This window comes from Punica granatum, chromosome 4 (genome assembly GCF_007655135.1).
Source record: "Punica granatum isolate Tunisia-2019 chromosome 4, ASM765513v2, whole genome shotgun sequence".
In the NCBI taxonomy this organism is placed as follows: Eukaryota; Viridiplantae; Streptophyta; class Magnoliopsida; order Myrtales; family Lythraceae; genus Punica; species Punica granatum.
In genome coordinates, this window is record NC_045130.1 from 13330365 (window position 1) to 13346590 (window position 16226).

Here is a 16226-nt window from a genome sequence, read left to right on the forward strand (position 1 = left end):
TACATTATCACAATCTCGCAACTTTTCGAGAATCATGTGAACGTCGTGAGATTTGCATCGGGAAGTGAAACTGCGACCGTTGCTCGCACGACTGAAAGTGTTGTTGCATCATGGGGATTGCTCGGTGCACTTATGCGAGATTCAGATGGATGAAAGCTTGTCGTGCGACAATGCATGGTCCAATGACATGGCATCATCCACTTGCATCATCATCATTGCAAAAAGAGGAGAGAGAGATCAACAATGAACAAACCGTGAATTGAGTGGTAAATGGTATCATCGACTAAGGAGAAAAATACAAATTCGAATACGAGCTCGGATTCGAGAAATATGTTATGATCCCCGAAGAGTAAAAGTTCGAATTTGAGAAACATTATTAAGTGGGATATTTTGTCACGAAATTGCGAGACCAATATGAAAAAAAAGAGGGGAGAGAGAGAGGAATAATATTTGACTTCATTTGAGAGAAGGAACTGAGAAAAATTTCAATCCGATCGAATACTACTTTGACGTCCGCAAGGACACCACCACCTCTCTCTCTCTTCTTTCATCCTCTTCCCCTTCTCTCTCTCGCTACACAGCGAAGAACAGGTCACATACAACAGTGGAAGCGTCCAATTCAGTTCCCCTGAGACGAAACCAGAGAGACGGAGGGGGAAGAAGAAACTCACCCGAGATGTACTGAGGAAGCAGCAGCAAGAGAAGCCTCCTCAGGATATTCCTCTACTCATAATCGGGCGGGGAAGTGATGAAGATGAGCTGCCGATCAGTGTGAATTCGAAGTCTCCGTTCCGCTTTCCTCAATTTCCAGCTCATGTAAGTTCTCCGAGCTGCCGCCTGGCTTCCATCTTTTGTGCTTTCGGCGTTTCCAAGCTTGCTTTGTGAAGCTTGTATCGTAGCAGCGCCGGATCGTTGATTTGCGATCGATCGGGGCGGTTCCAGCTGCGGTGACTATTATTGCTTGTTGGATTATTCTTTGGACCTTCCCATTTCATGGTCGTGATTTTGCTGGGGAGAAGCTGATTTTTTTTAATATTGTTGTTTCGATTTCAGGTTAGACTTGCTTCCCCACCCCCCCCCCCCCCCCCCCCCCCCCCCCCCCTTCCCCCTTTTGTGGGAATCTACTTGTTTGTGATGTAGTTTGGGTGTTGTCAGCTGACACTGGTTTTCCTGGCACTCCAATGAGCTGAATGTGAGGCGTTTTTGGTGGGGGATTTTGGGTGATAAGTTTGTTATTTTCGGAGGCAGGAACCGAGCTTTGTTATAGATTTATTGCTCTGCCAGCTCTATGATGGAATGGTCCTGGCTATGGTGGATCTGATATAATCACAATATATGCAGAGTTTCCATGAGAAGGCGGGGTGAAGATTTGGCATCTTTCCGTGTTGCTAGTGGATATCTAAAATGCTCAAACACGGGGATTCTTCCTTGGTTTTGGTCATCTACGGCTTGTGTCTTCTGCTTGGAAGAACTCAGACACACATGCTCCGGCGCAAAGATTGCTCATTCATGTTATTTCACAATAAGGACTCTTATTGTCTCGAGTCTGAGGGTCAAATCATTTCTGGGTTGAACGTCAGATCTTCTGGTTTTTGTTCATTTCTCTTATCTAATAGTTCATTGCATTGATGTTGTTTTAGGCTTTCCTCCTTAAGAGCACATTAGACAGTTTTGCTGGAGTTCTATATCATATTAGGCCCAGAAAGTTAGGCTTCATATATTGAGATTGGAAAGATGGTCCCTTCTGGTCCACCGGCTCCAACTGGTGGTGCCCAATCCATTCCTCCTTCACTTTTGAGGTCAAGCTCGAGTCTGTCAGGAGCTCAAGGGGGGTCAATGCCCAACCAAAATGCTTTTAATTCCCTGATGTCTCCTCGTGGTCAGTTCAATAATATGAATATGCTCGGGAATGTACTCAATGTGTCTTCTCAACTGAACCAATCATTTGAAAATAGTGGTCGAAATGCTGTGCTGCCTGCTTCAGGGAGCAGCCAGCGAACTGGCATTGATACTGGGGCTGAATCTAATTCTTTGTCAAGTATTGGTAACGGATATCCTGGTGTTTCTGGTCAACTCCAAGGGCAACAATTTTCTAGTGCATCCAGTACCCATTTGAGACCTGATCATTCCACCCCTCAACAATTTGAACCACAAAATTTCCAGAATGGTCAGCACATGGTGCAACAGTTCTCTGCTTCTCAGAACACCCAGCAGCAGCAGTCCCAACAACAATTCCAGTCAATTCGTGGAGGGATGGCTGGCGTTGGACCTGTCAAATTAGAGCCTCAAACGGCAAGTGATCAACTGGGAGAGCAGCGGCCACTGCCTCAGCAGCAGCAACAGCAATTGCAGTCATTAAGGAATCTTGGTCCAGTGAAGTTAGAGCCCCAGCAAGTTCAGAGTATGAGAGGCCTTGCACCCGTGAAGCTGGAACCGAGTCACTCAGAATCATCGCTGTTTCTGCAGCAGCAGCAGCAATCACAGCAGCATCAGCAGCAGCATCAGCAGCAGCAGCAGCAGCAGCAGCAGCAGCATCAGCATCAGCAGCAGCAGCAGCAGCAGCAGCAGCAGCATCAGCATCAGCATCAGCATCAGCATCATCATCATCATCATCAGCAGCAGCAGCAACAGCATCAGCAGCAGCAGCAGCAACAGCATCAGCAGCAGCATCAGCAGCAGCATCAACAATTGCTGCAAATGACAAGGCAGTCTCCACAAGCAGCTGCAGCCCAAATCAATATGTTGCATCAACATAGATTATTGCAACTCCAGCAACACCAACAACAGCAGCTCATGAAGATTCCTCAACAACGAGGTCAATTCCCACCGCAGTTTCAGCAACAGAATTTACCCCTGAGGTCTCCTATCAGACCTGCTTATGAACCTGGAACTTGTGCTAGGCGCATCACGCATTACATGAATCGGCAACAACACAGACCAGAGGTTTCACTCTCTCTTATGAGTGAATTCTTATTACCTTAGAGGGCGACTGATGAGCGAATAAATTTCTTTGTGCTTATAGGATAATAATATTGAGTTTTGGAGAAAATTTGTGGCGGAGTATTTTGCCCCCAACGCGAAGAAAAAGTGGTGTGTCTCAATGTATGGAAGTGGACGACAGACAACTGGAGTTTTTCCTCAGGTCCGCTGCTATACAAAATTTATCAATTTGATAATACCTAATAGAGCCCTGTATCTTTGTAATAAGCTTGCTTCGCCTAGGAATTCACCAGATGGTTGTGATGCACGTACCTCTTTGTGTCAGCAATTTTTTCTTTTTTTTAGAATCCTTCTTCAGGGAGTCCTGTCAATTAACATGGTTTTGACAGGATGTCTGGCACTGCGATATCTGCAACCGGAAACCAGGCCGTGGCTTTGGTATGTGTTTCTCGTCTCAGCATAACAATTTTTACCTTGAAGTGGCTCATGGGTTTAAATTAGTGGAATTAAATGGCACATGGGTCTAATATTGAGATTTAAGTGGCTTATGGGCTGAAATTTTCTCACTTAATTGGTTGAGTTTCTCTTTTCTCTTGTGGAGTTCTCATTATGCCCTATATCTCAACCGTTTACCTTGTGGATTTTACAATTGTTAATAGCTATTTCTGTTGTACATTCAGAAGCAACAGTTGAAGTCCTTCCAAGACTCTTCAAAATAAAGTATGAAAGCGGTACCGTGGAAGAACTGCTAAATGTTGATATGCCTCAGGAATATCAGAATTCTTCGGGTCAAATTGTTCTTGATTATGCAAAAGCAATACAGGAGAGTGTGTTTGAGCAGCTCCGTGTAGTCCGTGATGGTCAACTTCGAGTTGTTTTCTCTCAGGACCTGAAGGTAAGTTATTTGAGAAGAATATTTTGGCACTGAGTTTCTAGGTTGCCCTTCTTCACTGCCTTCTTAACGTCTTTTGTAACTGGCAGATATGCTCTTGGGAATTTTGTGCGAGGCATCATGAAGAACTTATTCCTCGAAGATTGTTGATACCTCAGGTTGGTCAGAGATATATATGTGTATATATATATTTATTTATTTATGAGTTTATTGCCATGAGAGTTCTTTATCGCAATTATAGTGTGAAATAACTGACAAAATTTATTTTAACAATTAGAATGAATTTTATAGCTTTTAAACAATTATAATGTGAAATAACTGACAAAATTTATTTTAACAATTAGAACGACTTTTATAACTTTTCAACTCTGTTTAAAACATTAATATGCAATGATTAGGCTTGACAAGTATCCTAAATAGGCCATCTTCGATTATCAGATTGCTAAGTAGATGCTAGACATACTTTTTCTTTGTTTACACGAAACGCGCATGCTTCCCAGCTTTGTTTGTTTTGCATTGCGTGTCTTGCCAATGCATGCGACTTGCTGCTCTGTGTAGGTGAGTCAGTTGGGAGCTGCAGCACAGAAGTATCAGGCAGCCACTCAAAATGCATCATCTAACTTGTCTGTGCCAGAATTGCAGAATAATTGTAACATGTGAGTTTTCTTGCAACGACAGTCCTTGATTTTCTGATTTAAAAAGGTATCTGGGTTGTATCTGGTCAGGTTAGTAGCTCCTGTATTTCATATCTAGATTTTTCAATGCCCTGGGCCTAGGGGAAGTCTTACTCTTAGCCTGTATTGATGAACTTGTTATATGACTGGTTCATTTCATCTGAATATTGTTTTGTCCCGTTGACAGAGCATTGCACTATATCAACAATTGTTTTGGAATTATTTTTGAACATATGTTGTCAATTTAGGTTTCTCTCATCTGCTCGCCAATTGGCAAAAGCTCTGGAAGTTCCATTAGTGAATGAATTGGGGTATACAAAAAGATACGTCCGCTGTCTTCAGGTGATGCCCATAATTTCTTGATGCGAAAAATGTTATTATTTAAGTTACCTGTTAGCGTTATCCCTTAATGGTTATGTCAGTAGTTGCTGAGAATGTTGCATATTGCTGTTTTATCCCACAGTTTGACTGTGTGCTTTAATTTGGTGTGGGCAGAATGGAAAGTAATGTGAGATGGAAAATGTTTGTGACAACAATAAGCTTCTCTTACACGTGCACGCATGCGCGCGCACACAAAAAGTAGTGAGTATAATGGGAAGAAAATGTAGCAACTGTTCCCTCACTGTGACTTGTTTGGATTGTGAGTGTGATTTTAAAATCACAACTCTAACATAATTCTACCCACAACAAAACAAAATAACTCATATAAAGTCAAAGAGTGGCCCCCATTTATACCACTCTTTTTCAACAACAAAACAAAATAACTCATACAAAGTCAAAGGGTGGACCCCATTTATAACACTCTTTTTTAAAATCAAAATCTGATTTTAAAATCCTACTTTGAAACCAAACGTAGCATAAATTTCTATTGTAAAAAATGGCAGTAAAATGACACTGAATTTCTGTAACTCCCCAAGACTGACTGACAGTCTCTACGAGTCTGTTACTATTGTTTTTTTTGGTTGATAATGAGGTGTCTCAGCTTCACATGACTAAGTCCCCGTGGCTTATGTGAACACCCTGCCAGCCAACTTGACAGGTCAATTCTGTTATACAGGCCATGCAGGTTGCCCAATAGATAATATTCTGCTGCATAGGTTTTAGGGTGACACAAAGTGTGTTTCGTGTCACCACTTTTATGTCTGATATTTGTGAGCAAATATCTCCCCAATAATTATGTGACCTTTTGTCAGTCTGTCTTGGTGCCCTGTTATCCAGCTTTTTCTTTAGCTAGCTAACTATCTTTTTGGTGTCATTGCAGATATCGGAAGTGGTCAATAGTATGAAAGATTTAATTGATTACAGCAGGGAAACAGAAAGTGGACCTATGGGTAAGCTTTCTGCAAGTTATCCTCTATTCTACTTTTCCATGTCATTACTTTTGCAACTGTCAAGTCCTGTTTGAGTGAGGTGTTGAAGAAAGGACAGCAAAATAAATGCTTTAAGTCCTGATAATAAAGGTGCTTCTGGAATTCAATACATCTACTACATTGACTTCGGTGTTAAAAATCCACATGCATGTCATCTGAGTTCCCCTTTTCTCCCCTAAAATGATTTTGCCTTTCATGGCCAGCATAAATTTCATTATCTTTCCTTCTGGCTCATACATAAATGTGGAAATGAAAAATGTGTTTATTTGCAAAACATTAAAAAAAAAAGTGCAAAACCACGTGAAAGCATTTAGGGAAATGGCATTTTTAGCAATTAAAGTGTGATATTCTTCATATTTATGCTCGTTTCAAAGTATTACAGAACCAAATATGCATCATTTTGAGCAAATATTATTATCTGGAATTTCTTTTACCAGAGAGCTTGGTGAAGTACCCACGAAGAACAAGTGGCTCGTCAGGCTTACAAAACACACCTCAACAACCAGAGGAACAGCAGCATCCGCAGCAATCAATGTCTCAGAGCACAAGAACTGATCCGGCCCCTTCTGAGGTCACAGGAATGCAAGTTGATCCAAGCAACAGTGTAGCAGGTGGAGATAACTCGATCAACATCGCATCCACGTCCGCCTCTTCTAGCACGATTATAGGTCTTCTGCACCAAAATTCTATGAACTCCAGGCAGCAAAGTTCGATGGGTAACACAGGCAGTCCATATGGAGCATTTAGTGGTGTTCAGATTGCATCTCCGGGTTCCTCTACGACAACCATCCCACAGACCCAACCCAACGCATCTCCATTTCAGTCACCGACACCATCCTCATCTAATAACCCAAGTCGGAGTTCTGTGGATATCTTGAATTCTGTGAATTCACCTGCAAATGCATCCCTTCAACAACAGGGAATCTCGAGCGAAGCAGATCAGAGCGAGAATCAGAGCTCGGTCCAGAAAATATTGCAGGAAATGATGTCTACCCCACTCAATGGTTCTGGGGCTATGTCAGGTATGTGTTCTTTAGGGAATGAGTCCAGTCATGTGAATGGGATTATACCTGGGATCAACACTGGAGGCCTAAATGGGCCTAACATCCATAATCCAGGCTTGGGGCCAAGCAGCTTCAGCCAAATGGGTGCGCAGCCCGCAATGGTCAATGGGTTCAGAAATTCAGTTGGCAATGGTAATCCGCTGATGAATGGAAGAGTTGGAATGGGATCGATGGTTCAAGGGCAAAGCATGAACCGTCAGTCTGATATGAATAACCAAATACTGAATGGGTTAAGAGCTGTGAATGGCTTCAACAATCTTCAGTACGATTGGAAGCCATCTCCATGAAAAGGTCCAGTGAAATAGCATTGCAGTTTCCATTCCCCAAATGCATCTTACGCTGCTGCTTGAGATTTGGCAGAAAAGCTGAATGCAATTGTTTGAGAAGAACTCAAACCGAGCAGCTCCCAGGGATTTTTCCCTCCCAAGTTCTCTTACTAATCTTGGAGAAGGCTAATATACATATGTTTATTGATGGCTTTGATACAAAAGAGTTTGGCGCTCTTATATGTTGATTAGGGGCTTTCGACTTCTGTGGAGTGGCTTTCTCTGGTTTTTTTTTTTTTTTTAACTCCGATACAGTGGGTCTTATCCAACTAACCAAATGTGATCGGGAATTCCCAATACCGGGAGGGGTTGAGCCACTGCCTGATGGAGCTGCTACTTGTGATGTGTATTACGTCCACCACTCACCCTTTGAGTCGTTTATAGGAACCTCTTTCCCTGTCTCAATGTATAAAATGTTGGCCTAGAAGCAGTATCAGTGTATAACTTTTTGGTCCTCTTGTTACAGTGATCTTTTGGTGAAATAGCTCTGAAATTCATCTTCTTGTTCATTTCAATTGAAATTTTTGTCTTTCGCCCAAATCGTAGAATTTGTTCATCTTTATGCTATCCATAGTTTCCTTGACAATATGATCAAAGTTTTCTGTTTGACGGGAATGGTGGTATGATATTCGTGAGCCGGGGTTGTATGCCAAGGATCATTTTCGATCCAACAGTTAAATGTGTTCTGCAATTTGTAACAGAGCATACAAGCCGTTCATAGCATCCGAGAAGGGTGGAGTGATCTAACAGCAATTGCTCTGTTGATCGTCGGTTGAGGATTCAAATTCGCGGGATGAATCAGAGTGGACAGCAGATCATATACAGGCCTGGAGAAGTTGGGAAGGTCTTACAAAGTACTTACACATACATAGACCGAAAGTACGTGAAGGTATACATCTTTGCAAAGAATCCACAGAAGTGCTCCCTTTAAATTGGATAAATCTCGATTTTTAGGCATCTAGATACTTCTCAATGGTAGCAGATAGGGTGGTCTTGGGCACGGCACCAATCACACTCTCCTTCTTCTCGCCGTTCTTAAAGAAGAGAACGGTCGGGATGCTTCTGATCCCGTACTGGGTGGCTATGTTGGGGCAGTCATCAGTGTTGAGCTTATAGCACGCGATCTTTCCCCCATACTCTTTGGCAAGCTCGTCGATCACGGGCGCTATCATCCTGCAGGGTCCACACCACGGGGCCCAGAACTCCACCAGCACAGGGGTCTCGCTCTCTATCACGCAGTTGTTCCAGCTCGAGTCCGTCACCGCTTTCACTGCATGAACTCAGAGACATATTCACTTCCCTCAACTCAGTCCAATCTACTGAACGATTGAAAAAATTCGATAAATTGCCAATTTTCCCATTAGTTTCGAATTCTAACCAGTTCGCTAGTTTCAGGCCGGATCCATGGTTTAAGGGGAAAATGCTTTGTAATAATTTTTATTCGTTATTTTGCTCTGACTATGTTACGGATTTTCTGGATGATGTCATTGTGCTCTAGTTTTCCATCAAAATCCTCCTCTAACCGGAAACGAAAAGAACACGATGAGTCATTCAGAAGAACTCCGATAACGTTTTCAATCCTAACATGCTTTCCTCAATGGCAACGAAACGTATTACAAGTGCTGGGCAAAACTACACGAAGGAAGGACTTCACTTTGAAGTATGTACGACAAGAAATGAGCAGAGAGTATACAAACCTTCATCGACCGCCTCACGAGCCTTGCAGACAACCAGCGACTTCCGGGCCGGAGAGCGCGCGACAGAGGAGGCCAATGACGACAACCCCGAGGTAGGGAATCTCCTCAACCCGGTGCAACCCAAAAAGCTTAACCTCTTCCCCGACACAGCAACATTGGGATGGTGACACTGCACAAGAACTCCTGCTCTAGCGGTACCGGCGCCCGTCGCGCTCATCCGAAGAAGGCAATGCTCCATACCGACCGGTAAATGAATTTCTACTCACACCTTCTCCCTACAGTCAGCTTCTCTGATTCCTCGAACGGGGTAGCTTAGCCGTTAAACTACTAAAATATAGTTGCAGCGTCCTCTGTGTTTCTCCCTTTTTTGGGGCTAATTTTGGTGGGAGGTTGTGAAGTGGATATTATTGAAGAATTGTGAGGTGCTGAGGGAGCTTCATAGGCTGTGGATAACATTCTGCAAGTCCAAGTGAGATCCCTTTCTACCCTTGAATAAAAATTAAAGAACGGTCCAATGTTTTGGAATTGTGACAGGACGGTGTCACCAACTTTAACGAAAGAATTTTCGGTGATTTTATATCGTCACGCAACATGAAAAAAATTACTAATTAGATCATAACAAATAAGTAAATAAGTGTTAATTATGTACTCAATTATCATAAATAAATAATTTATTAATTTTTTCTCGTCACGTTATATGAAAATATATAAAAATATATATAAGGGAGTATTTAAGATTTTCTTGCCCATTTGAGTGGGCCACATTGATTTTCCTTTTCCATGTTCAGACATGTTTGCTAATCAAAACCGCATTTACTAATCATTTCATTTGATAAATAGCTGCGGCTGTGCGTATTATTTCCCTCTTCAAAGTTCAGTCAACTGACAGTCGGATTCTCGTGTCGTCATTTCATTTGATAGTGTTTTTAATGTGAGTTATGGTATTCAAAAGCTCAATTCGGCCCCGTTAATCCGATCAAGTCAGGTCGGCTCACTAAGTGTTAAAAATTTTCCAGTATGAATTTTTTGTATTCACATAAACTTAAATCTGAGACCTTACTTAAGCGGAGCAAGTGTCGAATCGCTTGAACTAATTTATGTTTGGTCGTTCCATTTGATAGTTATTTGTAGTGTTAGTGCCAGCTTCCAAGTTCAAGCCACGTAAACCTGGGATTTCTTTTCAAATCAACAGGTCGTTGGGATATTAGATACGGGGAGAACTCTTGCAGTCGGCCTCACCCTAAGTTATTTTTCTCCGAGCTATTCATCAACCACGCACCGATGACAAGTTAAAACTATTATCCACCAAAACTAGTTATGATCGTGATCTATAGACAAGAACATACCTCAGTGAAGAGATTGCTTTGTAATCTCCAAGTCCAAGGTGCTTTTGGTAAGTCTAAAGAAAAGACAATAGATCGAGGTGAACTGGAATCAGATCATGAGAGTGTCAACAGTGAAAGTAATTCCACAACATTATAATTTATACTTGCATCAATTATAGCACGAATTATTTCTTTTATTATGAAAATTCACTGACTATCATTTTAATATCAATATTAACACCATGTCAAATTTAACGGATTTACCAATGTTTTTAATAAAAAAATATTCTGAAAATAAAAAAAGGAAAAAATAAAGAAATAGGAAAACCCAATCGAGTTTTGAATGAAGACGAGGGAGGGGGAGCCAATGGTGGGGATCTCGCTAGCGACTGACCACTTCCCTGATTGGGGTGCTTGGCAACCTTAGGGGTCGCTGGTGACCCCACAAGGATGGTGGTGGCCTCCAGCGAGGTCCCCACCCTTGAACTAAAAAAAAAAAAGATTATGATGGAAGGGGAAAGATAAGGAGGTCGGTAGTGAGGGTCTTGCTGACGGCCACCGCCCCTAATGGGGATTGCTGACGACCACTAAGGTCATCGACAAGCTCAATTAGGGGGTGGGTGACCGTTCGCTATGCACCCTCTGCTCGATTTTTTTTTTTAAAGATGGAGATAGTACATCGGGAAATGAGGGGGTTGCCCATGGGGACCCGCCAACGGCCACCATCCTTTGGGGTAGGGGCGAGGTACGGTTGGTTGTTGGCGAGGCCCCCCACGGCTGACCCCTTTTGCCATTCCCTTTTATAATAATGTTTTTTTTTGTTTAACTCGAGTGGTGGGGGCCTCTCTAGGGGCCATCGGCACTGATCATGTGGGATTGTTGGCAATTTGAAATCTGTCAAAATTGATGGAAAAATTATCGTCGTGCTAAAATTGATATCAAAATGATAGTTGGTGAATTTCTATGATATAAAAATAGGTCATGCTAAATTGATACAAAGTGCAAAATTTAAATTTTTCTTTTTTTTTGTAATTTACCCTAAAACATATGTGATATTCCCACTTGGCACTTCGATTGTGCGTGAAACGGGCGATCTGTGCCTTCTGCACATAGTGGGCGGGCCAAGGGGGCCCAGCCGGCGCAACCTGATTGACCCATTAATGAAGAGACATGGAGTGGGCCTTATTTGGGCCTGAGGAAAGGGAACATGACAAAACGAAAAGGGAAAAAAATAGAAAAAGAAAAAAGGGGAAAATAATCGCAAGTTCCCATCTTGTCTTCTTGTTGGGTCTGTGTGGGAATGAATTTACTGTTGTTCTTGTCGCGAGCAAATTTCTTCTTTTGGGTCGGCGTGATAAGAAATTATCATAATGATTGAACGAGATATTTCATGGGCAACTTCTTCATTGCATGCATGTGAAAACGGGCTGAAGAGGACTTCTTTCCAAAGAAAAATTTACCATGATGTTTTGAGTAAGCATTATACAGTCGGGTTCAAACTCCCGTATCGTGTAATTTAATCCTTCTGGCTGACGTATTAATTGTCCTAATTACACTATGCAGGTTTAGTGGGATCACTTACGAGCTAGATGTTGGAAGGTGTTACTACAACTCTTCGAGATGTCCAAGTTTGTTACTCCTCTTTTTGCATGCATGCCTTAATGTCTCAAGCCCAAGACCAATTTGCTCTGCCCATAATGACCTGAATTTTACCCAATGTTTCGATCGATTTTCATTTGTCAGGAAGATCATTTTAAGCATGTTGAAAAAGAGACAAATCCTAGTCGGGCATTCACTAGCTAGAGAATAAACTTGTTGGCACCTATCACAATTTGGTAATTGATACGGCAGTACTCTAACAAGCCCCCGCCTGGTTAATCATACAAGCCCGCTCTAAGGATACTTGCCTGGAGATTTCTCTCCAAGGAGATGAAACAGTCAGGGAATGGACATTGATAGTATTGAAGATGCGCAAGATCGGCTGTGGAACTATCTCTATTAAAAATTAGACATGGTAAGTTACAGCTCCAAGTTCACTGCCCTTATATTCATTTTTTCCGGTCGAAGGACATTGATGTATGGATTTTTGGAAGATATTTGCTGTATTTCCAGTCTCTCATGCAACTTGTGAATTATGCATTGCAAGAATTTTTATAAGGAACAAAGTATTTCGAAAGATTGCATATTTCCGTCCCGAATTCTTGTCTTTCACATGATTCTACTCCTAAAATTTCTCCGTGCATTGGCCTTGTCTAACTGGAAACAGGACCTGAATTTGGTACCTCTCCTTCATTCATGCGCCAGAAGCTTCTTTCGGTTCTGAGCGACTCGGGCAAGAATTCCTCATTCGTCGACGAGATTTCAACCGTGAAGAAATATTCCTCAGGGTCATCACATTCCTTTCCCCTGTGCTCTCATGATGAAGAACTTGTCAATGGAGGTTAGCATTCCGAGTTCGATTCGTACAGCTCATTATATTCTTTATGGAAGGAGAATTAGATACTAGTGCTTGGAAAAGTCCTTGAAGGCTGAGAAAGCCGACAGTGAACACGTTTTCAAAGCATGAAATAGAGAAACTGAAATCGTTCTTCACCGCTCATTATTGAATTCAACTTTCTGGCCCAAAACAAATCAGAGAAAGAGTACAAACTTATTTTTGTTCTGTTCATATCTTCATCGTGTTTTCTTCATTTTTTGCTTGTCAGGTGAAAAATAATGAATGGGTACACTGTGTCTGGATCCAGTTCTCCGAACTGAATTGATACTTAGAGAACCAAGCAAAGGATTAAGAGGAGTTGAATGGGAGACTTGCGGAAATGGTGTATTTGCTAACATGCCCGAAGAATTCCTCAAAAAGAAAAGATGCCAAATGCAAACCTGAACTATAGGAAGTACTATCATGGATTGACTCGAGAATCCGCAGCCCGTACGCAGCTTTTCCCATGAATACTATGCTAACAATCTGTACAGTCCACGGAGACACGCCTATTGTTTGCTGGTAATGCGATTACTCTGACCTCACGCCAAAATTCCCTCTATGTGCCTTTTCTTTTGAAATCCCAAATCAAAATTCATTCTATGCTGTGAAGATTGAGGAAGCTGCTGAATGATGAGACAGAGACGACAGTAAGGCCGAGAGGCTATTGTAAAGGTGTCGCAAGAGCTCCAGGCCTGGGCTGAGGTAGCTCTATGTTTCGTCGGTGTTAAGCATTGACATAAGATGACTTCCTTCTCATTGCCTGTGATATACTACAACCTCGCGTACGCATTTGGTTGTAGAAAAAGGATAATCAAATGTAACTTAGGTTTTCTGAGCATGTCAAATGAGAAACGGAGATGCCAGTATAAGATTATGTTGATGGATCCGGAGCAGAAGTTGCAACACTTTTGGATCTTTTCTGACAATAGTTTAGTTTATCCTTTGAGGTGAATATATTTCGTGAAACACAATTTGATCGGCTCTCACATTCACTTCATGCCTCTTCAAAAGTTTATATGAGCATGATTTGCAGGACTGTATATCGAAAAGATCATTGGATCCATCAGGCTGAGCTCCGTGGAAGTTTCATATTGAATGATTGAAGTATTGAATTATATATGCGCTTAACCTAAATTTCATGGCTTGCGCATTGAACTTTGGCACGGGGCATTTGGTAGGTAGGATGTCATCTCGAGAAGAAGTGTTCAGCGATAACCGTTTCAACTTCCACTCCATTGTTTTTTTTTTTGGGCCATCACTCAATTGTTTATTTGAAAATAACATATTTTTTCATCAAATAGGGTATAGTGCAATGGTACATGCTATCGTCTGGTGACCAAGAGGTTCTAAATTCGATACTTATGTGAAACTACTCGTACCTCTTTATTAGATATTTTAGAATTTTATTTCATTATACTAAGTACATAGGCATTCCTTGTAATCGAAGAAAATAACTTCTTTTTTTTTTTTTCAAAATAAGAGCAAACTGCCCATGAAACTTGAAACTAAGCAAATAAATAATAATACAAAAATAATAGAATACCAAATTAATTTATCTTGATGTGATAAGATAATCTCCTAGCCAAGCAATAGATGGCGGCGTAGAATTAAAATTAATGATAGTAACAATAATGAAACTAATATGGGTTAATAGATAATTACAGTCAATTTCAAATTAATTTTTGCATTTCAATTGTAGCAAGAAAGACTTCTTATATAAAATATTTGCTAAAATAAAAGAGCTAGCAAATTTTTTTCTTTAACCGTTTTTCATAACTTCTATTATTCAATTGCGAGTTTTTTTTTAGAGTTTAAAGTGTTTCACAGCTGACACCTGTGTCAATCTCTTTCGAGGTTACCGTTAAGGTTAGAAATCTTTAGCGACCATGGTAGAGGTCCATTAGACGGCAATGATGAACTTAGCTACTCACTTTACTAAGATATAGTGATGAATCATTTTATCATATTAGCAAAACGTTAACTTAGAAAGCATTGGCGTTTTCTGCAACAATTTAAACATTGGGACAAATTTATAAGTGATCACAAATGTTGGACTTCTTTTGCAATCACATCCTAATATTTATTATCAGTGTTATATATATATTATCAGCGTTTATACCTAATCTTGAATTTGGCATGCCAATGTTGACCTCTCATCATTACTTCAGCTGGCCAATCAATTACTAGATTAGGCATATGATAATACATATTGTTGATTTGTAATTAACAAATAATTTAATTTATGTACGTGGCTAATTGGAAGAATAGCCTTTAACTATATCTCAGGTTATGCTTTATATATATGACATGTGTTCATTAAGCACATTGACCATGACATTAGTACATGAGAAAATATTCAATGAGGATTACTCATCCACTTTAGATGAGTAAGAACCAATCAAAATACTTGTAAGTAGGAATCTGTGGACCCATTGTAGAACCAGCTTCCCACTTTCAGACATTTTCATTGGGTGTTACATATCCAAGTGAATGAGTTATAATCACCCAATATTTGCACTTAGTACATGACCATGACATTAGCATATACCATTGATGACCATTGATGATATTTGTGTTTCCTATATGCATCTATATAGCACGCTTATGTAATGATAGAGGTTTGTGCCAATTAACTTAACTTCAATATTCAAACGTTTTGCTGTCGTGATATTAGATGATCAACATCTAATAAAAAAAATTTATTGGATATGATAGGGATATATACATATGTATATCCATACCATATGGAAAGAACGGGGAAGGTCCGCTAATGGTGATTTCACTCGTCGATATGATAATTTTGGATAGGCGACCATGTCTATATAGAGGATAGTTGGGATGTCATCTTCTCACAAGCACTAGCAAACATAACAACATCATGTTAACTAACAAGAGAGAATCATACACTGTAAATAGACATAAACCAAAACCTAATTGTCAGGATATATCTTATAATAACATAAATAAATAATTGGGGAATTCCAACTAACTTTTGTACTTGTCCCCACTTTGAACACCATTAGATTTTTTTAAGTCGTAACAAAAAATTGAGGGTTGGTTTCAATAGAAACATGAAAATACAAGAAAACTCCAAAGAAGCAGATTCTTATGGGTCACTTCACCCCCCTTAATTGTGTGTTGGGTCACACGTCACAGCCATACATCCACAGAACAATCAAACCTTTTGTTTCGTCTTTGAAAATTAAACAAACTTTTGAGGTTAATCGCCATTTGAGGCTGCTGCTGTAACAGTAAGAGACTGTAACATCCTGATCACAACCCGCCGTATACGAAAAATTAACTTGAGCTTGTGACACATTTGTAACATGAGATCAATATTTTTGTGTATTGAGACAAGTTCAAGCAAACCAAATGCTAATTAACTCAATATGTGGAAGGGTCATATAAGATTTTTTTCAAGATATATAAAGAGGTGATGGTGGAAGTCGATGACGATCC

General features: G+C 40.6%; 2 protein-coding genes and 1 long non-coding RNA gene across 3 annotated transcripts; 2 read left to right on the forward strand and 1 right to left on the reverse strand.

Annotated features, from left to right (window-relative positions):
• Positions 1 to 452: 452 nt before the first annotated feature.
• LOC116202571 (transcriptional corepressor SEUSS-like) lies at positions 453 to 7806 on the forward strand. The gene is made up of 10 exons (XM_031534166.1): positions 453 to 816; positions 1342 to 2943; positions 3023 to 3142; positions 3330 to 3378; positions 3621 to 3835; positions 3922 to 3990; positions 4391 to 4488; positions 4755 to 4848; positions 5768 to 5837; positions 6314 to 7806. The coding sequence occupies exons 2-10, from the start codon at positions 1735 to 1737 to the stop codon at positions 7225 to 7227; spliced, it is 2838 nt and encodes a 945-aa protein (XP_031390026.1). The 5' UTR covers positions 453 to 816; positions 1342 to 1734; the 3' UTR covers positions 7228 to 7806.
• Positions 7807 to 8051: 245 nt separating this feature from the next.
• LOC116202572 (thioredoxin M-type, chloroplastic-like) lies at positions 8052 to 9371 on the reverse strand. Its single transcript, XM_031534167.1, has 2 exons — positions 8964 to 9371; positions 8052 to 8536 (listed from the first exon to the last, which is right to left on the reverse strand). The coding sequence occupies exons 1-2, from the start codon at positions 9199 to 9201 to the stop codon at positions 8217 to 8219; spliced, it is 558 nt and encodes a 185-aa protein (XP_031390027.1). The 5' UTR covers positions 9202 to 9371; the 3' UTR covers positions 8052 to 8216.
• Positions 9372 to 11857: 2486 nt separating this feature from the next.
• Positions 11858 to 13763, forward strand: LOC116205721. Its single transcript, XR_004156559.1, has 3 exons — positions 11858 to 12302; positions 12555 to 12728; positions 12994 to 13763. It is a non-coding gene; the product is annotated as an uncharacterized LOC116205721 (long non-coding RNA).
• Positions 13764 to 16226: the final 2463 nt, after the last annotated feature.